Raw genomic sequence first — 23,755 nt, forward strand, 5'->3', positions numbered from 1 at the left:
GAGTGGGATCACCACACTTGTTGTCCATTTTACAGGGAAACCTTCTCTATTGACACTGTTGAAAATTTTAGTGATGTGTGGTGTGATTGGAGGGGAGTTGTTGCCAATTTTGATTGTTACATGGAGGTTAAGATTGGTTAGACCAATTATTATTCCAATTGGAATCTTGGGAGCCAGAATTTTGGAAGTATTGCTTTTGTCATTGACTACTATTATTATAACTAGAATTTTGCAAAGGATCTTGAGGCATAGCTTGTCTTTGGGCCCATGGCCTGCGTTGAGCAACATAGAGCACATCCCCATTATCATCAATAGCTTTGAATTCAGTAAGTATTAGCTTGGTCTCCAGGTTGGCGAATATCTTGCATTTTTTGCAATTCCTCTTCTTCTCTCTGCAATGTGGGCAAAATTCAGCTAGCATAGCTTCAGCTTCCTCATGCTTCCCTTTAGCTTGCATGGTATCCATTTGAGTAGCAACATTATTGATGATGTCCTCCTTAAAATCAGACAAGAGATTGGAAGTCTCTACCTTTGACACTCCAAAACAATTGGATTTACAAGGTATAGATCGAACCCCTCTTCCCTTCTTCACAGTTGCCCTTGAGTGATTGAGGCATATCCTTTTAATATCTTCCCAGTTTCTTTGAGTAATATCACCTCCTGCCATTAGGCCCAAAGCTTCAATACTTGCATAATTGACACCTTTTAGGAAAAGATTTTTTTAAGACTCCTCATTCAACTGATGTTGAGTGTTCTCCTGTAGATTGAACATGAACCTTCTCATCCTCCTTTTGTGACATTTTAAAAATGTCATCTCCTTTCATATCATGACCTCTACAATATTCCTTGTACTTGGTAAGGAACAAATTCTTCATTGCATTCCCAATCAGCTGCAACATTAGCACCCAACCCCATAAACCATCTCAAAGTTGCCTCCTTAAATGTAGATGGACACAACTTCAACCTATGGGCATCCGTTGTATAATCATAACTCCTACAAAGGATATCAAACTCAAACAAAAATATTTTAGGATCTTCAATGATAAGGCCATAAAAGTTTGGGAGTGCTGAGGAAGGAATGTTCTTCAAATTGTTGTTGTCATGTTGGTTAGGTATAGGAAAGGGAAAAGTAGGTTGAGCCATCCTTGGTGGTGGTGGTGGTACTACTTGTCCTGGCTGGTAAATTACAAGAGCTAGATGATTATCCTGGTATTTGGGTTCAGCAAAAAGGTCATTCAAGTGCAATGCTCCTTCAGAAGATGGTGGTGAAGGTAATTCTTCTTGGGCATCAGCAAATGGGTTTTCAAATGGTCGGTCTTCTTTTAAAGGTTGGCTTGCTTCTTGGTTTTCAACTTGGGGATCTTTTGGCTCAAGGTATACAATTTCTTCTATTTCAAAGGGGTCATTTTGAGGAAGGAATCTCCCAAGAGGGTCTCTTCTTCTATGCATACAAAACGGATGAAGACAAAACTTTCTATTTTATGGAAAATTGGAAAAAATGACCCTAGGAAAGGTTTAGATTGACACCATCCCTGACAAAGGTACCAAAAATGCTTGGCGAATTAATTGGTTTGGAAACTAGAGCTTTACACCCATTACTTATGGATTGGACATCCTTAAGCAATGACCAACTAACTTATTGAACTCATTTAATGTATCAACTAGGGATGTATACTTGAAATGGTAGCTACAAAGTATATGCTCTAAACCAGCCCAATTGCCATCACTAAACTATGAAACTGAAATGCTGAAACCAAGCATGGAATAGAATAGTTAATCTATTGCAAAGGAAGCAAAGGAATTATGACACAAATAGGATACTACTCTATTTGCTTGTAGGAACAACCAACGGTTCTAATACTGTGTGGCTGCAGGAGCAAAAGAGTACTAACTATTCTAAAAGAAATAGAAAATTAATTCTACTAACTAAATCACTCACCAAGTGGGCCCCCTTGGATGAGTGAAGAAACGAATACTCAGAACTAAAAGTCGACAATGTCATTTTATTGATATTGAAACCATCAAAAGTACAATTGTAATAACAGAACTATATATTGAATATTGATGTAGATTACAATTGGCTTCTTACTAACTCTAGAAGTCCAAACAACAACTTATTTATAACATCTACGAAAAAACAAACTTCCTCTAAGATCCTTCAACAACAAGGATTTAGCGGAAACTTTAATGAGTTACGTCAATATAGGACACATTCATCCCATCAAACAAGTATTCCATAAATGTAGCACACCATGGCTCTAGATTTGTGCACTAGTAGTTTTTAGTTGCTTTGACCTGATCTTTTGCTAACTGCTTTGATGTAGTTATTGCATGAACCTGTCATTACACACTTGATGGTGCTTCTTCGATTCCATTTGAATCAATCCTGCAAAAGGTTACTACAATGCCTAATTTGAAAACACGTATCCATTTCAATAATTCACAGAAAGCATTAAATGTACTAAAAACTAATTCTTACTCACAGCACACATAACTGCAGGAAAATGCCCCAAAAAGCTTTAAGGAAGAAAGCAACAGATTCATTAATATGCACGCACTTGATTTCATTTATCAACCATAAGTTCTAACTATAGTATTATAATCATGAAATCATAATATCTTTAAGAGATCATAGCAATTTATAGGTTTATACAGAAATATCATTAAAAAGTCTTTGATCTAAAAGCATAAAAACCCTTTAAATAACCATTAAAACCTAAAGAGCTATATGCTAATATTAGGCCCCATCACATTGATCCATGTTTTGGCAGTGTCCCCTGAAGGGTAATATTTTTGAAAGCAACGGATTATGAGGGGCAAGTAAAAGATGGGCAATTTATTGCTAATATTCTCATCTCTACCATTGAAGAAGTGGATGTTAAAAACATTGTCCAAGTTGTAATGGACAACGCAAAGAATTGTAGAGCTGCTGGTTTGTTGGTTGAAGAGAGATAACATCATAGTTGTTGGACACCTAGTGTGATTCATTCACTCAATCTTATGCTACACAAGATTGGGAAGAGTATTGAGTGGATCAAGGAGGTGTATCCAGAAGCTGAGGACATCCAGATGTTCATCACAAACCACCACATGACTCAAGGGATATTCAAAAAGCTTTCACGTTTGGAGTTGTTGAAAGTAAGTAAACTTGAACTCAAGTTAGTTATTTAATTTTTAAAAAATAGTATCGTACAATTTTTTATTTTTTGATTGTGTAATGTAAAAATGGTATCATACGAATTTTTATTTTTTGATTGTATAATGTGTTTTTTTTTAAAGTATGTATCTAATAATTGTTGTTTTTTGCTCTATTTTATGTTACAAGTTGTCGAGACATGTTTCCCATCAAATGTAATTGTCTTCAGACGACTTGTGGAAGTGAAAGAGAATCTTTCCAATATGGTACTCACCAATAATTGGGCTATATGGAGGCAAAGCAGCAGTGAGAGGGCATCCAAAATAAAGCTTAGGATATTGGATGACTTATGGTGGGAACGTGTGGAATATCTCATTAAGCTCATTGACCCCATTATGATCATGTTTAGGTATGCAAACATGGATAGGCCTTGCTTTGGAGAGATCTATGATGCCATAGACTCAATGCTTGAGAAGATCAAGTAAATTGTAAATGAAAAAGAGCAAGAGACCCTCAAACAATTGCAAGCAATTGTTGTAGAATGATAGAACAAAATGACCACTCCTCTACATTTGCTTGCCTATGCATTGACACTCAAATACTATAGAATAGCACCCAATATACCAATCTACCAAGAAGGCTACCACCCTATAGAGATATAGAAGTGTCTGATGGATACAAGGCAGCATTTGAAAGACTCTTTCCTCATGATGATATGCAATATTTGATTAGGAATGAGTTCATACAATTTGTGAATGCAAAAACTCCTAAGTAATGATGCTCTTTGTCATCGGTTTAGGAAGGATGCTTATAATTGGTGGTAGCTCCATGGCCAAAGATTCTAAACGTTGCAGCCCCTTGCAATCAAAGTGATATCACAAATAAGTTTAATTTTAAAAAGATAACTATTGGTTTACTTTGTCTTCACAAATTGCTAGAGATTCTAAGATTCAAGATACATAATTTAAATTTTATTTGAATTGCTTACTTGGTCATGTCTTCATAGGTTGCTAATTCATCTGCTTTGGAAAGAAATCGGAGCACATATTCTTTCATCCACTTAGTGAAGCGCAATAGGTTGCAATGAAGTGTTAAAGTGTAGCTTCAATAGAAGTGAAGTACACATTATATTGAGTATATATACTCATGGTTCTACATGAACATTTGTTTTATATGTCTTATATTCTTGATAAGAATTACACACACACACACACACACATATATTCATAAATAATATTCCTTAACTAATCGGGCTCTTATCATAAGATGAGACGATCTGAATATGTTTATTAGTTCACCGAATGAATATCAATAACGCAGCAATACTCAGTCTCACCGCGATCTTTCCTTCCAAGCAAACAAAGGCATCGATCAATCATAAGTTGTTCATTCTCCATTATACTGTTCTGTTACAAAGATCTACACAGAAAGATCAGCACAGCACATACAATCAGATTTAGTACATCAGACATCAATTGGTAAGTACAAATTCTGAGTCAATACTATTCTAGTCTGTCATAACGTTTCTTGTCTCTATCAAAGATCATCTTCATTTACATGGTATCAGAGCCATCCTAATAGAGAATCCTATTTTCAGAATTAAAAATTAAAATCTCAGAATTATCAAATATTAGATTTTTATCCTCAAATTCAAAATGGTTAATCATGTAAAATTAGAGGATAGACTTGAGGGAGCATCAAATTTTTCATCATGGAAAACTCAAGTCGTGATTGTACTAAGAGAAATGGAGTTAGAAGAGTACATAGAATCAAATAAATCAATCCCTGAAAATGATCCAGATAAACAATATGGAAAAGGCACAACAACAAAGCCATGAAAATTATTATAGACTCGGTAAAGGATCATATTCTTCCTTCTATATCCAGTTGTAAAACCGCTTTTGAGATGTTCTCTACTATTAAGAACACTTTCGAAATCAACAATACTAGTAGACTGCCAACTTTAAAGCAAGATCCCCTATATATAAAAATGAACAATGGGGAGTCAATTACATCCTATTTCCTAAGAATCTCTGAGTTAAAAGATAAACTTGCAACAATTGGAAGTCAAGTTGATGACAAAGAACTTAGCATCATAGCATTAAAAGGACTTCCACTATCTTGGGAAACCTTTATTCGTGGTCTAAGCTCTTGACCTGATCTTCCTAAATTTGAATACCTCAAAAATGAATGCACTCAAGAAGAATCAAGATTAGTTTACAAAGGAATCAGCATAAATCAAGAGGGAGATATTCAAGCTCTTCATGCTAATACAAACAATAAAGAAAAGAAAGGCAAATTCAAACGTAATAGGAAGGAATTCAACAGATCATATAAGAAATGGGATTGGTCAACAGTACAGTGTTTCAAATGTGACAAATTTGGTCACACTCATAGCTTCTGCCCTGAACGAAAGAAAATTCAAGCAACACTAGCAAAAATCAAAGAAGAGAAAGAGGAAAAAGAAGAAAACTTTGCATTTTGTCTAGCACTCTCAAGTGAATTAAACTCAAACAAAAACACCTGAATTATAGACAGTGGAGCATCACGTCATATTAGAGTTTTTAGAGACAAATTCAAAAGCTTCGAAGAATACTCCTCTGAAGAAGTAACCATTGGGTATAATTCTACACATTCGGTTAAAGGTATTGGATCATGTTCAATTCAACTAAATTCAATTATTAATCTTCAACTTAAAAATGTTTTATTCATACCTGGAATAAAAAGGAATTTGGTCTCTATCTCTGGTCTTGCTGATCAAGGATACAAAATCACCTTTCAAGAGGATACAGTTCTATCTTGGCCAAAGAACTCCAACATCAAGAAAGCTATATCTATTGGATTTAGAGATGGAAGTTTATATAAACTTTGGGACCAGCAAAATTTAGCCCTAAGTCATGAAACATCAAACTCAACCGAAATTTGGCATAGGAGACTAGGTCACCTTCATTTCCGTGTATTGTCATCAATAGGAAAAATTATAAAAGGATTACCTAGTCTCAAAACTGATCACTTAGGCATTTGCAAAGGATGTGCCCTAGGCAAGAACACCAAGAAATCTTTTCCTAAAAGCATACACAAATCAAAATCTGTTCTTGAACTTATTCACACTGATCTATGTAGTCCTATGACTGTACCTTCCCTAAATGGATGCCTCTATTATGTGATTTTTATTGATGACTATTCTAGAAGAACTTGGATCTACTTCCTCAAACAAAAGGAATCAATTGAAGTATTATCTAAATTCAAAGAATTCAAAGCACTAGTTGAAAACCAGTCTGGACAGAAAATGAAAACACTGAGATCAGACAATGGAGGTGAATACATCTCTAAAATTTTCAAAGATTTTTGCATTACTATTGGTATTGAGAGAGAGTTTTTGTACCATATAATCCTCAACATAATGGAGTTGCAGAATGTAAAAATAGATCAATTATTGAATCATCTAGAGCAATGATGCATGACCAAAATCTTCATACTTCTTTTTGGGCTAAAGCTTCTAATACTGCAATTTATATTCAAAATAGATGTCCTCACTTAATATTAGAAAACACCACTCCTGAAGAAGTATTTTCGGGTATCAAACCAAACCTAAGTCACCTAAGAATATTTGGGTGTCCTATTTAAATTCATATTCCTAAAGAGAAAAGAACAAAATTAGAACCATCTGGAAAGAAGGGAATACTTAGTGGATACAGTGAAACACCCAAAGGTTACAAGATCTATGTTCTAGGTCAAAGAACAATTGAGATCAGTACAAATGTAAAATTTGAAGAAGATATTGCCTTTAATCTTTCTAAGAATATTGATGAATCATATGCAAAACCTACTACTGAACTAGATGAAGATCACTCAGTAGAAAATGAGAGGGAGAATGATACTGAACCTTCTTGACCTACAATCTCAAATTTAGAGAATACTGAAAATTCCATTACCAAAAATAGACCACTTTGGGCTAGAAAAATGATAGAAGAGAATCATGTTCAACCTGATGAAGTAATCAGAGAAAGCAAGAGAACAAGAAATCATTCATGTTATGTGGCACTACTATCTAAACTTATCAAAACAGAACCTTCAAATGTTGAAGAAGCCTTATCAAGCAAACCTTGGAAAGATGCAATGATTGAAGAATATCAATCAATACTAAAAAATGATGTGTGGGATGTTATATCCAGACCTAAGAACAAATCAGTTGTCTCTTCTAAGTGGCTATACAAAATCAAGCATGCACCTAATAGCAACATTGAAAAATACAAAGCCAGATTTGTGGCACATGAGTTCTCACACAAGGAAGGAATCGATTATGAAGAAACTTTTGCTCCAATTGCTAGGTACACCTCTGTTAGGACTATCTTAGCATTGCAGCATCCAAAGGATGGTAAATCCATCAAATGGATGTCAAAACAACATTCTTAAATGGTGAAATTGAAGAAGAAGTTTATATTTGCAACCCGAAGGGTTCATCAGTCATGACAAAAATTCCCACATGTGTAAATTGAAGAAAGCACTATATGGCTTTAAAAAAGCACCCAGGGCATGGTACAAAAGAATAGACAGATACCTAACAAAATTAGGGTATTCTAAGAACGAAGCTGATCCAAACATATACTACAAAATAAATGGTGATGACATGATTATTCTTGTATTATATGTTGATGATTTGCTGATAGCAAGTAAAGAACATCTTATAAACAAGTGCAAACAAGAACTAACAGCACAGTTTGATGTGAAAGACCTAGGCCTTCTTCACTACTTTCTAGGTCTAGAAGTTTGGCAAAAGGGGAACTACATTTTCTTAAATCAAGGAAATACACTATTGATATTTTGACGAAATTTGGAATGATGGATTGTAAACCAGTTACTACTCCTATGGAAGTCAACTTACATAAACTGAAGGATGATATGATCGAATCTAAACCTACTAATCCTACTTACTATAGACAGATCATTGATCATAAATGTATTTGGTAATCACTCATCCTAATATATGTTATGCTACTGATACCTTAATTCATGTGTGAACCAAAGAAGATGCACCTAATGGCAGCCAAATATATCTTAAGATATCTAAGAGGTACTGTTGGTATAGGACTCAGATATGATTAAGTCAAAATCAATCTTCATAGATATTCAGATTCTGATTGGGCAGGCAGCTCTACTGAATGTAAAAGTACTACAGGATGTTACTTCAATCTCGGATTTGGGATGATTTCTTGGTTCAACAGAAAACAATCTTCAGTTGCATTAAGCTCCACTGAAGCAAAATATATAACCTCCTCCGTGGGAGCCAGAGAAGCAATATGGTTACAAAAATTGCTAGTTGGATTGTTTAAGAAGCCTTTGAAGCCAACTATCATTCATTGAGATAATCAGAGTTGTATCAAGCTTTCAGCTAATCCAGTTTTTCACAATCGATCTAAGCATATTGAAATACCTTATCATTACATTAGGGATATGTTAGATCGAGATGTTATCAAACTAGATTACATAAGTACAAATGAACAAATTGTGGATGTTTTTACCAAACCTCTTGCCAAAGTAAAATTGGAATACTCCAGAGGAAAACTTGGTATGATTAAATTGTGATTTTGAATATTGAATTTAAGTTTCAATTTTATATATGTGTTTATGCTTCTAAATTTGTCTATTTGCATCAAATATGTAATGAAAGATGACGATTTTTAATGGACATATATATTCAGAAGGTAATCTTTGTAAGGTGACGATCTTACAAATGATAGGCCTGTTATTATGATAGTTTTTGTTTTGGATACATCGGAAGTCATTGATAACGAAAGTATTATGATTACTCTAGATATTGTTTTGGACAATTAGAGACCATAATACATGTTATGATAGTGTTCATAACATTGTGATTATAGTTATTTGACAAGTCACTATTTCAAAGTGTTAAAAGTCAAATAAAGTGTTGTGCATAGATATCATTGATACTAATATCATGTAGGATTTTTATCACTTCTCCCCTACTAAGAGGGAGTGTTAAAGTGTAGCTTCAGTAGAAGTGAAGTACACATTATATTAAGCATATGTACTCATGGTTCTACATGAACATTTGTTTTATATGTCTTATATTCTTGATAAGAATTTTATATATATATATATATATATATATATATATATATTCATAAATAATATTCCTTAACTAATCGGGCTCTTATCATAAGATGAGACATTCTGAATATGTTTATTGTTTCACCGAATGATTAGCGGATTGTGTTATGGTCAAAGGTTATGTCCACGTAGGGACATGACCCTACGTGGCCATTGGCCACATAGGGTCATGTCTCTACAGGGACATGATACCTTGCATAGTTAATATGGAGAACGTCAACATAGACTGATATCAATAACACGACAATACTCAGTCTCACTGTGATCTCTCCTTCCAAGCAAAGGCATCAATCAATCATAAGTTGTGCATTCTCCATTATATTGTTCTGTTACAAAGATCTGCACAGGAAGATCGGCACAGCACATACAATCAGATTTACTACATCAGACATCAATTGGTAAGTAATTCTGAAACAAATTCTGAGACAATACTATTCCAGTCTGTCATAATGTTTCTTGTCTCTATTAGAGATCCTGTTCATTTACATGAAAAAGAGCGGAGAAGTTGGTATTTGTGCATTACAACTTGTGTCTCCTCTCGCACAACACTAAAGAATACAAAGAAGGAGAGACAAAGAGGTGGGATGTAAATGTAGAGTTGGTGGACTTGGACGCTTCTGCTTCTTGGCTTACAATTGAAGATTTTGAAGATTTTGATGGCCATACTATGGTTGCTGCTGCTGATCCCATTAGCCTCAGCTCTATTGCTGAGTCAACTAATGTCGAAGAACTAGGAGGAGGAGGAGAAGATGATGAAGATGAATATTAATACATTTTTAATTCAGTAGTTGAAACTTGAACTTGAAACAGTGATACCTGAACTTGTTGTTATGATTCATGAACCATGATTTAATTTAAAGTCTTGAATCTTTGATGTTGAACTTGAAATATATATAATAAAGACTAAATTTTATGCCTATGGTTTTTTATTGTTTAAATGATTAAATCATATATATTATTTTTTTATAATTTTTACATGTTTTTGTACAAACGCACCCAAACCCCTTTCCAAATTTTTGTCGTACTACCGATCTGGTTCTTTGAACTCAAACAAATAACTAAGCCTAAAACATGTGTCAGAATCTTGCATAGTTGTAAGGATCCGATGTGTTGTCTACTTATAGTTGCAATGATGTGCCAAATAAGTGCTTGCCTCTTCATTGTTTAGGGCATACGTGTCAAAACCTCGCATCCTCACAAGCAAACATAAATGTTACCCTTTGCGAAGTTGAGATCAACCCTTTTATGCTACCTGTTAAAACTAACCGCAAGTTCGCAACATTCATTTTTAACTGCGTCTTTGACTTGCAAAGCTGCGAGAACAATCCACATGGACATATGTCACAACCACTCAAATCCATAAGGCCTTCCAACCCAGTCAACAGCTCTTTTAATCATGCTGATATTCGACACTTGTCATCATCTTTTGCCACCTAGACACATGCCACACCTTCGCAATTTCGCAAGTCAAAACCAGGGCCAACATTAACCACCGCGAAGTAATGAAGAGATCTTATGTAACCATCAACAAACATTTTGCAACTTCAAAAGGAAAATAAGTGGTCATTAGTAACCGCTATGAAGTAGCAAAAACAATTTTTTATTCATTTACTCATTAACTTCCACTTTCTATCAAGGGATATGTGGCACGTCCTCACATCTTCGCAAACTGACAAGCACTGACATCATTCTCCCTTGCGAAGTTGTGAGAATCATTGATCTTGTTTATGTGGGCCATCTGCGACATGTGGCATCGTCTCGCCACTTTGCAACCTTTAACAATTAACATCATTAACCACTGCAAAGCAGCAACAACATTTTTTTTTTTTCCATTAGCTATTTCTCACAACTTTGCAACTATTAGAAGTTTTAATCATAAACCGCTGCAAAGTTGAGATAAACAATTTCTTTTAAATACTAATAGTTGGTTTCAACTTCACAACCTTTACGATTATTGAGCCCAAACTATTGCAAAGCTACGGAAACAATTAACTTGATCACCAATTTTGCATGTGCATGGACACGTGACTTAAAAGTGGATCGTTACTAGGACACAACGAAATGACACGACCATCTTAGGACCCTTAGGAAAAATAAAACATAAGAAATCATAGGGTCTGCCGGTCAAACCAATCGCAAACAAAAAGGGGAGGGCAACAACCACGACCAAGGAGACATAAAATGCATGACATAAGACATGAAACCGAGCCAACCAATCGACAAAGGATTATAATGCAAGAATGGAACCAGGACACAATGACCAACTTGATTCAAATTTCGCAAATCATTAACAACAAAATCCACACTAAGGGATAAAGCGATTTTGAAACCATATGTATTTTGCAGGTCCAACAAGTTCATCTACCAAGCTACCTTTGGAGTATTAAAATGTATTTTCATGATTATTGCCAATTCTTTTGGGCAATATAGTGCTACTAATAAGATCGTTAATTTATGAAGCATTTGTTATTTGCTAGATTTTGTCTATTTGTGGAGGAAAACCAGGTGCTCTCTACTCAGATTACCTTACCTTCAACATTTGGAGATTTGATGCAATAGACTGATTATAAGGACTCTTGGGTAATTGCCATTCTTGTTTTAATGTTGGTCATCCCTCCACAACTTGCTTGAAAAATAAGAGATAACATTTTGTTTGGAAGAACGATCAAATGCGTAAATCTAGGGAGGAAATCATTCCTTCATTTTAGGAGGTTCAGAAGGCAGAAATTAAAGACAAATCCCGGATTATTTGATGATGGATATGTTAGGATCAAGCAACACTGACAAAGGGGGGTGAATCATTGTTGCAGCACTTTCAAAACAAATTATTATTTTGCAACTTAACCATAAACATCCACAAATTACAATACAGGAAAGTAAAGCATAGAATAATATAGTACTCATAACACCATGATTTGTTTTTGAGGAAACCCTGGACAAGGGAAAACCCCAGTGGTGATGGTAAACACAACCATGCACTGATCTGAAAGTTCTCTATTAAGAGGTCTAACCTTGTTAGGAGTCGATACATAGCATTTAGTACATGAGTCCCTGTTAGAGGACTAAACCTTGTTAGAGGTCTGCAACCCTATTAGGAGTTGATAGTAAAAAAAAGAGCACACTTGCTCAAGAATGAAGGTTAAATCCACCTTCTGGGATCATTGTCCAATTACAGTGAAAGTATTACAATAACAAAGAACGATACTTGACATCAAACTGTTTGACTAGTCCTCAATGAAGCTTGCATTTGATCTAATCCAACATCAAAGCTGGCACATATCATACTGCCATCATCATCTCATCATTATCCCATGCTCGCATACAAAACAAAAAAAAAATTATATATCCTTTAATATATTTTATCCAATCGGCTTGCAAAACCTTTCACAAAACATGTAGCACAAACTCCAATAAGCAAAATAGAATTGTTCTATCCAAGAGTTAAAATCTTGGATGTCATCCCTACATTGCCAAGCAATTGAATTGTCCAAACAATTCAATTTGCTAGGCCATTTGCCCGATCATACCAATTGTTTTGTACCACTGTAATACTATGCCAGTTACACTTCGCACTATCACAACATATGCCAAAAATCACATAAACATAGGCAACCATACCTGAAGCATATATACACTGTATATTCCACAATCCTAAAATTGTATCCACATCTGATAGCTCTGTTGTTGTCACCGACCAAAATTGTATGTTTGTATCCTTATTCCCTACTTTGGACTTATTCATGTTCTAACCTCAACAAAACCAATTGTTAATCCAAGCAACCATACTAATGAGACATGTTGCTATCAATGACAACATCTGAATTCTCATCCAACGCTCACTTGCCAGCAGGATAAAGCTTTGGCATTGGTGGAAAGATCAGCCATTGATTTTACGTCTCCTTGTCTCAAGAAATTCGGATTTGGGGAGAAGGATCCTAGAAATGTGATACTTTCATTTGAACAATTTTTTTTAAACCACCTTGATTTGGGTGGGTTAATTAGTTTCTTGCAATGTTTTAGCTTTTGTAGTCTCTTTTGTTCCTCTTGGTTGTTTGTTGGTGATTGGCTATGCTTTATGTTCAATCCTCTTATTTGTATAAGGTCAGGGACCCTTTCAAAATCCTGCTTACCGAATTAAAGACATATGATTTATCAACCACCAAAATTATGTATGCCATTGTCAAAGCTAACATTCTGACAGAGAAAGCTTCTGGCATCCGTTTTAGGGGTTACTTGAGTGATTGCTCTGACTTCAAGGATGGACACAAGCATAAAGAATGTGATCTCAAATTCTCAATGCATATTTTATTGCATAAGATCGATGAGCACTAAGTACGGTAAATAATTAAGGATAAACCAACTTACCCCATACTTCTGAGATAGATCCCATAGTGTGTCTCCTCTAACCAGCTCAATAGTTGTTCTTGATTTCTTCATGGAACCTTGCTTTTGAAACTTCTTACTGATCCCAGAGCCAAAACCTATCACCTTGTTTTGAACCTCGCTGTTCTTCTCCTGTCCAAATTCCAGTTTCAAACAAAGGAATCAGGGATTAAAACTGGCACATCAAACATTACAAGAATACAGTCAAAACCATTCACCTGTTTCTGATCCTCGCTGGTTTTCAAACCATTCACCTGTTTCTGAACCTCGCTGGTTTTCAAACCATTCACCTGTTTCTGATCCTCGCTGGTTTTCAAACCATTCACCTGTTTCTGAACCTCGCTGGTTTTCAAACCATTCACCTGTTTCTGGACCTCGCTGGTTTTCAAACCATTCACCTGTTTCTGATCTTCGCTGGTTTTCAAACCATTCACCTGTTTCTGACCCTCGCTGGTTTTCAAACCATTCACCTGTTTCTGATCCTCGCTGGTTTTCAAACCATTCACCTGTTTCTGAACCTTGCTGGTTTTCAAACCATTCACCTGTTTCTGATCCTCACTGGTTTTCAAACCATTCACCTGTTTCTGAACCTCGCTGGTTTTCTCCTGTTCGAATTCCAGGCACCAAAAAAGGAATCGCCGATTAAAACCAGTCTATCAAACTTTACAAGAACACAGCAAAAAGAATATTGCACTTACAATAATGTTTTGAGCACTTAACGGGGTCACCTTTGCATCTTCCTTCGGTTCCCCATCAGTATCACCAGTAGAGGTACTTGGAACAGTATCCTCAGATTGCACAAATTCTTCTATAGATTTTTTTGGGCACAGCGCCTTAATGATGCTCAGAGCAATCCCAGAAAAGACAACAAAGCCCGCAGCTTTTGCCAGGTCCTTGTTCTCATCCTCACCACCTGATTTCCCGTTTGGTTTCTTAGCGCCTGCCATTAATAATTCTACAAAAGAAATTACTATCAGCCATTGTTCATTCCTATAAAGAAAATAATGTGCTATACCTAATTCACAAATGCTTGCATGTTCAGGGTGCTCGGACAGATTAAATATTTATGCCTCATATCAGCCAATTGAAAAGAAAGATCGTCTCAATTTTACCATACTATATTTCCATAAATTTGATAATTAAAAATTTAAAAAATCTAAATCTCAAACAAACTGGAAAACATCCCGACATATTCTCACTGACCTATTCAATTGACTATTTATAATTAATGAAATTGGCCGAGTGACCAAGGTCTTTCAACTGTTAACAGGTTCACATTTCTTTAAAGGAAAAGAACATTGTAAATTGCGTGCAGATAATTGAAAGCACCGGGTAAGATTCTTAACATTAAGACCGAGGTTCCAACCTCCACATGAGTTGGATAGTCAACCAGACTAGGTAAACGTCCTGGGTGAAATACAGACACATGTAATTTCCAAAGGCTTGCCCCATGGGTAGCTGTAAGCTGCATTTCCAAATGACCATTATATTTATGCCACATCTGATTAAGACTACGTTATGTCCAATTAAGCTCTACTACTAACACCCCCAACACTAGTCCCTAGAATTGATAAAAGACGGGGAGTGTGTAATTTTAAAATGTTCCCAAGCAAATTTGTTCTGACAATGTAATACACTTTCAGATTTATGCTGGGCTTTAAATCCAATGGCTTAATCTCTCATATTGAAATACAGAAGCTCGAACGGTTATCAAGCTAAAACTATGCTTATTTTGGAACATTATTTGAAATTTATAAGAATAAATAAATAACTCCTTCAAATGTCTTGAGATATGCCTACGACTAGAATAAAGCTTGCATAGTTATTTCATGAAAAAGTATAATACAATGCAGAAGATATTTCAATAAATGCCAGATATGAAGCTAAGAACTGCAAGTAAATATAAGAATATAGTTCCAAAACAAGATCTTTCCCGAAAATATCAGCAACGTTTAAAATGCAAATTAAACATTTTGGTATAATTATTTTTCTAAATAATATGTCCTTAAGGAACACAAGCCAATGGCATGCTCAATATATACATACGATGAAACCTTAACCCGCCCTTTAAATATTTATGGAATACAATTGACACTCTGCTTAGAGTTGTGAAGAGGAAAAATAAGAACATCAGAACAGATCTACTAATGGTACAGAAAGCACAACTCAACTGAAGTACACGCTAAATATACTTCGAAAGCATACTTGATTTCAGCCACTCCTGAACCGATTAAAATGGTTTCAATTCTTCGAAAGCTGCACCCCACACCCTGCCATGAGAAATTTGAGTTAACTATTTTCTAAGTCCTCGCTCACTTCAATTAAAACCCTCCCATATTCCTCAGAATGAAGAGCCAGCCAAAACAGATGAAATGAGGCTCAAAACGATCTGCGAACAACTGATAATTAGATGTAGCTCCAAATCTAATGCAATGTACTGATGACTGAATAGTATGGCGTTTAGTGTTAAAAATGTGAGCAAAACCTCAGTACTGAACCCTCATGAGCCCTTTCCAACTCTGCAGGTGAAATTTTGAAGTTTATAATTTATCGTGGATACAAAGCTGCGTTTGTTTTATTGATTGGATACAAAGCAGCCGCTTGTATAGGTGTTTTGTATTCGACGAGGGAGAATTTCGGCGCCCTACCAATCTTCACTGGATTTATGAATACGGTATTCAAATACAAGTTGTTCTCGGTGTAATGGAAAAAGTTATAGTTAATAATTTTATTTTTTTTAAATATTCTATGCACTAAAAAAAGAGGTGCAATGCACACCAATCTTTTTAGTTCACCATATGTCTTATGTGTATTGCTCCTTGGTGTATCATTCAATCCTCTAATTCTTTTTGTCATTTACTATTTTTGAATTGTTTGTATTTCTATTTTTTCTATTGTGCTGGTGTATAATTCAAACTTCCATTCTTTTTGTCATTTCCTATTTGTGAATTGTTTGTTTTCCTATTTTTTCTTCTTCCTTTATATTATTGGTGTAATTATTAGTTTATGTTGAAGAAAACTATTATATTTTAAAAAATCGAATGTTTGTTTAATTCTACAATGAGAATATTTAAATTTTCAACATCTTTTTGCAATTATATAATTTTGATATATTTGACATATTTCATAATTCAATAAAAAATGTTAATCTTGCATATGATTCATTATTAGCTTGCTATAGTCATGTATGAGAATTTTGTTTTCTTTTCCAAAAAATTCCAACCAATTTTTTTTCATATTTTATGCATTTTAAAAATGTTTTGGCCATTGGAATATGTCAACTTTCCATCCTTTCTCCTTCTCTCTTGTCTTCCTCTATTGAAATCCATTATCCTACACTATATGAGATATTTTAATATAGTGGTGAGAATGCATGATTTTAGAAGTCAATTGCATTTTTGTCCTATTGAATTGAATATATTTGCATTAGAATGATTACTCTAGAGTTCAATTATCTATTTATAGTATTGGCTTGCCCTTTTTTATTTAAATCTACTCAAGACCACTGGATTTTCCTACAATTAACAAGTGTTTACTTTAATTGTCCAATGAGAATACTAAATTTTTCAACATCTTTTTGCAATTATATAGTTTTGATATGTTTGATATTTTTCATAATTCAATAAAAAATGTTAATCTCACATATGATTGGTTGTTAGTTGTTATAGTCGTGTGTGAGAATTTTGTCTTCTTCAAAAAAAATTGATCAATTTTTTTCAAACTTTATGCATTTTAAAAATCTTTCGACCATTGGAATATGTTAACTTCTTGTCCTTTTGTCCTTCTCCATTGTCTTTCTCTATTGGAATCCATTATCCCACATTATACAGATATTTTAATGTAGTGGTGGGACTACATGATTTTAGAAGTCAATTGCATTTTTATCTTATTGAATTAAATATCTTTTCATAGGACAAAGATCACTTATTTTTCTAGAGTTCAATCATCTATTTATGGTGTTGGCTTACCCTTATCTATTTAAATCTACTCAAGACTATTGCACTTTCCTACAATTGTACAAGGTATATTAGATTTTTTTTCACTTTTTGCTTTCAGAGTATATTATTTTGTGAAATGTCATTTCCTTTTACCAAATAGTTCCTATGTGTGGTGTTAGCATCCTCACAAAAGGTATTACATTTTGTTATGTGTTCTACCGCTTTCCAAGGGATCCTTCTTTGTTTTCTTGGGTTATTGGGCTCTATAGGATTGGTTGGAGGCTGCTGTCGACTACTTTTTGGGGGATTTGTCTTTCTCTCTGAGCTCCCCTTCCCTCTCTCTTTCTCTCAACTATTTCCCTACTTATCTCCCACTCTTGTTCACACTTACTACGATGTCATTTCTTGTAAAGGAATTTCATTTTGTGCATCCAAAAAGTAAACCATTCTTTGTTATAGTGTTTATTTGCCTGCAAAATCCATCTCCAATAGAATCTATTATTGTTGGTACTAGATCTAGAGGTTATGGGTCTCAATCTATAAATGTACGATGTTGCTTTAATTATTTTAGAATAGGACTAGATGTTACCTCTGTCACTAGCATTGCTTATGCATGTGTCCATACAACACACTTGTAATGGTTGGTAATTGCAATTTTATAGCCAAAAGTGAGGCTAGAGAAGAGGCATTTGTGTTTGGAGAAAGAAATAGCTTTTGCTAGTTATCATTTCAGAGAATATTATGAGCTATTCCAAGGAGAACTTCTTTAGATTCATTGAGTTTTGACAAAAACCCACACTGTTAGAGGAGCTCATATCAGAGCTACAATATGAGCTTAATCATTGACAAATTAAGTGGTGTGTGTGCTTACTAAGAAAGTTTGGTTTGTGAAATTAGTCTCAACAACTAGAATATATTCTAATATTCTAGCTTATGGTTGATCAAATTGCATTGACATTCATACATCCTCTTGTTTTGCTATTGTTGGTAAGAAATTTTTCCCAACAAAATTGGGTTGATATATGTGCTTTGGAAAGAAATACTAAGTTAACTCACCAACTATTTGAGTTTCCACAAAACAATATGAAACTCTCTACTTATATGTAAGTTTTTCAATATTATTAAGCGTAGCTACCTTTATGAAAGATATTCATTAATTTCCCATTATGAAAGAATGTCTCTCACAAGTATTTTTACCAGAAAATACTAAAAATGGTATAAGACTCGATTCATCAATATGAAAAGAATGTGCAATTTGAAAAACCAATTGAATTTAATAACAACAATCATCCACATGATTATCTATTGTTATAAAATCCAACTATAACTTTCACTTTCTTCCCTCATTTTATTCTTATTTCAAAATAAGACTTTATTCATAATAATTTAAGAACATCTCCACATGCAATCTATTTCTACAAGAAAACAAATCACACATTGAATAGATAATAGTATCTATTTGAAAGCTCTGATCATAAAATTAAAAAATATATATAATCATTATCACAAAGTTCTTACTTTGAATTTAAAGCATAGATATTAATCAAAAATAGTTCTACTAAGAGTCAACCTTTTTCAAGTATCAAGTTATTACATATATAACCCTCACAGGGTTGGGATGAACCATGATCCAAAATTACTCCACGAAGACTTAGTAGTTTTTTAGTTACTTAACTATGTTAACTACTAAAGCATAATAAAAGTATAGAAACAAAACTACGATGACCATTGCCAACTAGGAAACTCCAGGTATCATCAGATCCTAAGATTTCTCCATAGAAACAGCAGCAAGTCAAGTTGTTTTCTAGTTCTCGTACGTTGAGGTAGAAGTGGAGATAACTAACTAATGAGGTAGGCCAAGATATGCAATTCTCTACTTCCACACATCTTTCTCATTGCGAAGTTCTCTGACTTTTGCTTCATGCTTCTCTAGGTGTTTTTGATTAATTATCAACATGACTTCTACATGGGCTATGTTAGAGAAGACCTGTGTCATCGACATTTTCTTTTCTTTCACTTCATGAAACTTCTTTAGCATGTCTCTGATAATCTCTTCACTGGAATTGATTGAATCTTTGTCTTCTTTGGTACACTATTTTTGGAACCATTTAAGATCGCCCTAGATAATGTCATCTATGACTTCTAGCCCATTGAGCAATTCTTTGATTTTGGAGATGCCTTCTGTGATGGCTTCATTCCTCCATTCGATGCAATCCTTGATCACATGGAAAGTTTATCATCTAATCCTACCACTGGTAGCTCTGTAAGGAATTCCTGCAAACCATACTGTTGCACTTCATCCATCCATGAAATTTCTTTGACCCGGTTAGCATTTCCTTTCTCATGAGAATCAATGTTTGATTTTATCTTTCTAGTTACACTAGATGTTTCTTTCCTTGCCTCATTCAAAAGGTTTATATGTTGAATGGTCTCATTTTGGACAATTTGAATCTATTCCTCAAATGTTTTAGCAATTGCCTTGCTCCTTTGTAAATTATCTAAAAATTATTGATTAACAGGAGACTTAACATCTATGATAGCAGATACCTCATTAAGCAGATTTGGTTCTAGATGTAAGATGGCATTGATATATTGGGCCATACTTTTCATTGTATCCTTCATATCTTGCATATCTTTAGCGTCCTTCTAGACTCGGTCAGCAATTTTCTTGTTATAGACTTCAAATATTTTCATATCATCTGCCCTACTTCCTTTTCCAAGGCCCACCTTCAATACTTAGTAATCCTAAATAGTCATCTCACCTTCATCCTTACCTTGAAATGGCTTGGCAATTTCTACCAACAATACCCTGTGCCTTTATCAAAATCAAGCCTGGATTTAGTTTTCGCTTTCTTGGTTTTGGATGACTTGCCTAGACATTTACTTACCAAGTCATCAATGGGTAGGGATAGTGGTACTATACTTCATTTCTTAACCACTAAAGTCTCTAGCCATTTAGGCACTATGGGGGTCTTCGCTAGCATTGTGAAGGTGCTAGTTAGGGTGAGAGTATCCATGGGAATGCTACCATCTCCAATTGAGATTTTTTGACTTCCTACCATATTTGAGATGTTTTTGTTAGGGTCTCACTCTGTTTCAGGCTCAACTTTATGGGAATCTAAATCTATCAATGTTTCTCAGCTTTTCTTAGGGTTGTGTCCTATTTGCCTCTTCCTAATGCTCGAACAGGTTACTCTTTTGATAGTCTCTACTTTAAGTTGAACTTGAACCTTGGATGTGGTTGTTTCAACTTCAAGTTCCTATTTACCTACAACAAAATCATTTACCCCATGGTTAGAGGAAAAAATTAACATTTGGGAAGACTTATTTTCTTTAGACTTCGAGTGTTGCTTTGATGACTGAATGATAGTTTCTTGATCTTTTTTTTTCTTAAGTGAGCACATTTGCAATTCAGGATTGTAGTGTTGGAAATATAAGAGGAGTAACTAAGAGGGGAGGGGTGAATCGATTACCACAAAAATAAATCTCAGATTCTTTAGATGTCAATACAAAACATAAACTTTGCTGAAACTATTGTTACTCAATTAACACTAACAATATGCTATAACTTGGCAAGCACTATAATATCAACTATTACTCGACAAATACTGAACATGCAAATCTTAAGATATTAACTGTGATTAACCTTAATTAAGTTAGTTGCATACACATAAAAGAAATAGCATGAACAAAAGTGACACCAAGATTTACCGTGGAAAACCAATTTGGAAAAAACCACCAATTGCAACTAGTTACTATTTTTCAGTCTTTTGAAGTCAGCCCTATTAGGAGCCAACCCTGTTATTTAATCTAGAAATGCCACCTTGTTAGAGGATTTGGCAAATAGGTGTTAGGCTAACACTGTTAAGATAGTTGATACATTGCTACAAATACATAGAGAGTAACAATGATATGACCTAATTCCTGATGCAATTGTATTGTTGATTTTAGATCTCAATTCTAGCTCAAATACTTGATCCTTCCTTATCAAATTAATCTTTGCCGCCCAACAAGGATATTCTACTTATCCTTCCAATTCACTTCCTCTAGCAATCTTCTTATCCTCCACACATTCTCACACATTCAATCCTCAACTTGAACTTATACTTATACTTTTACCATAAAAATTTCAAGTCAACTTTAATATAACTTATAACAATTAATATTCATCTCTTTAGTCGACTAGAACCAACAAACAAATCTATTAAACTCAAAATGCCAGAACAAGAAATCCTTTCTTATTGAACCCTGCTCAGTAGACACTAACACTAGAATGATTTTCTTGTGTTAACCAAGTGAACTTAGTTAACTCTACATATTCGTAAACTTCCTTTGGTAATCAAGTGAGCTTAGTTAACACTAGTTTCATCCAACTTTCCTTTGTTTACTAAGTGAGCTCAGTTAACACTCAACTTCTGCAAACTTCTCTTCGATGCCCGAGTGAACTTGATAGACATTGTCTTTTGAACTTGGCAAACACTGGAATGCTCAAGAGACACAAGAAATTATCTTCATCGCCTAAGTGAGCTTGACATACACTGATTGGTAAAGATATGACATCTTGTGTAACATCAAAGACAATATACAATTGATCAATTATTTTCAACAATCTCCCTCTTTGGCATTGATGGCAATACAAAATGTCATAATAAAATGAGATTTCAAAGAAAAATGAAGTAAGCAAAATATCCTTAGTTTCATTCTTATTCTCATCCATAAGAACTCCCTCTGACTTCAGTTTCAGTTTCTCCCACTATTAGCAAACTTTGTCTTCAACATCTTCTTCTAATAGCAAGCTCTCCATCTTTGACATCAAACCAAGTTCTTCTTCTTTAACATCTTCAAACAAAATTTGTGATATAACACAAACTCTCCCTCTTTGACATCTTATGCCAAAGACAATATTCAATGAATATCAATGTACCTTATGTATAGATTCATATGCAATTTGCCCTTTCATTACTGTATCAATTTGACTGATCTTCAACATGCTTTAATTGATGCATAATTAAAGTATGTTTAGTGAGCTTCGAATGGGGGAATAACCCCTAACTTACCTCTTAGATACAAAAATGCATCCTTAGGTAATGGCTTTGTGAATATGTCTGCAATTTGTTCTTTTGTTATCACATATTCTAATCTTACATCTTTGTCTTGCACCAAAACTCTTAGGAAAAGTGATATTTTATTGCAATGTGATTAGTCTTGGTATGCATCACATGATTCTTTGATATATTAATTGCACTTGTGTTATCACAAAAGATAACCACAAGATCCTTGATTTCTACCTTCATACCTACCAACATTTTCTTGAACCAAACAACATTGGAATAATTAACTATTGCTGCAACATAATTTACTTCTACTGTAGACTGAGAAATGCAATTTTGCTTCTTACTTGTCCAAGACACTAATCTCTTACCTAGAAAGAATGCTCCACCACTAGTGTTCTTCCTTTCATCAACACTTCCCACCCAATCTGCATCAATGAAAGCTTTCAAATCCAAATTACCTCCTTTCTTGTACCATAATCCATAGTCTTCAGCACCCTTCAGATACCTCATGATTCTCTTTATTGTCATCATATTATTTTCTTTATGATTAGCTTAAAATCTTGTCACCATACCGACTACAAGAGAAATATCGGGCCTAATATAGTTGGAATTATAAGTGGAAAGAGTAAAGTTCTGAGGGGGGGGGGGGGGAGGGGTGTGAATCAGGAGTTTAAACTCAGACCCATAAAAATTTCACCATCCATTCATCACATAATCTGAAATAACATGTAAATAATATGCATCTAAATCATGTAAACATGTAAACAATCACACACATAACACTAAATATGATTACCCAGAAACCCTTCAAGTGAGAAGGTAAAACTAGGGTAGGGATGAAATCCCCAAATCTTCACTACTGTAGCAATAAAGTATATCCAATGAAGGTTACAATGATTTGACCATGAATCATGGTCTACCCTATGAAAGGTTTGCCCTGTTAAAGGCTTACAAAGACTGTTAGGTCTCACCTTGTTAGAGGATTTCAAAACCCTATTAGAAATGTGCCTTATTAGAGGACTTCAACTTATAACTAAGTAAGCACCCTGTCAAAGGATTTCATACAGCCTGTTAGGACTACTCTATTAAGATATTTAATTGAAATTACCTGT

At 34.5% G+C, this 23,755-nt stretch overlaps 1 protein-coding gene across 4 annotated transcripts in view; it reads right to left on the minus strand.

Moving 5' to 3' along the window:
* LOC149535246 (uncharacterized) overlaps nt 1-16,428 on the minus strand; it is an 83,265-nt gene extending 66,837 nt beyond the window's left edge. Inside the window, exons 1-5 of one of the 4 annotated variants that reach the window (XM_089804719.1) lie at nt 15,857-16,361; nt 14,350-14,606; nt 13,870-14,256; nt 13,634-13,783; nt 1,984-2,386 (exon numbers count right to left, since the gene is read on the minus strand). In XM_089804719.1, the coding sequence (XP_089660845.1) occupies nt 2,381-2,386; nt 13,634-13,783; nt 13,870-14,256; nt 14,350-14,598 (792 nt within the window). In that variant the 5' untranslated portion in view covers nt 14,599-14,606; nt 15,857-16,361 and the 3' untranslated portion in view covers nt 1,984-2,380. Of the gene's footprint in view, nt 1-1,983; nt 2,387-13,633; nt 13,784-13,869; nt 14,257-14,349; nt 14,607-15,822 lie in introns of those variants that run through there. The other 3 variants (XM_089804716.1, XM_089804717.1, XM_089804718.1) reach the window with 3 other exon arrangements.
* Between the last annotated feature and the right edge of the window lie 7,327 nt (nt 16,429-23,755).

This window comes from Cupressus sempervirens, chromosome 10 (assembly GCF_028749045.1).
Source record: "Cupressus sempervirens isolate cs-2001-9-10 chromosome 10, ASM2874904v1, whole genome shotgun sequence".
Taxonomy (NCBI): domain Eukaryota; kingdom Viridiplantae; phylum Streptophyta; class Pinopsida; order Cupressales; family Cupressaceae; genus Cupressus; species Cupressus sempervirens.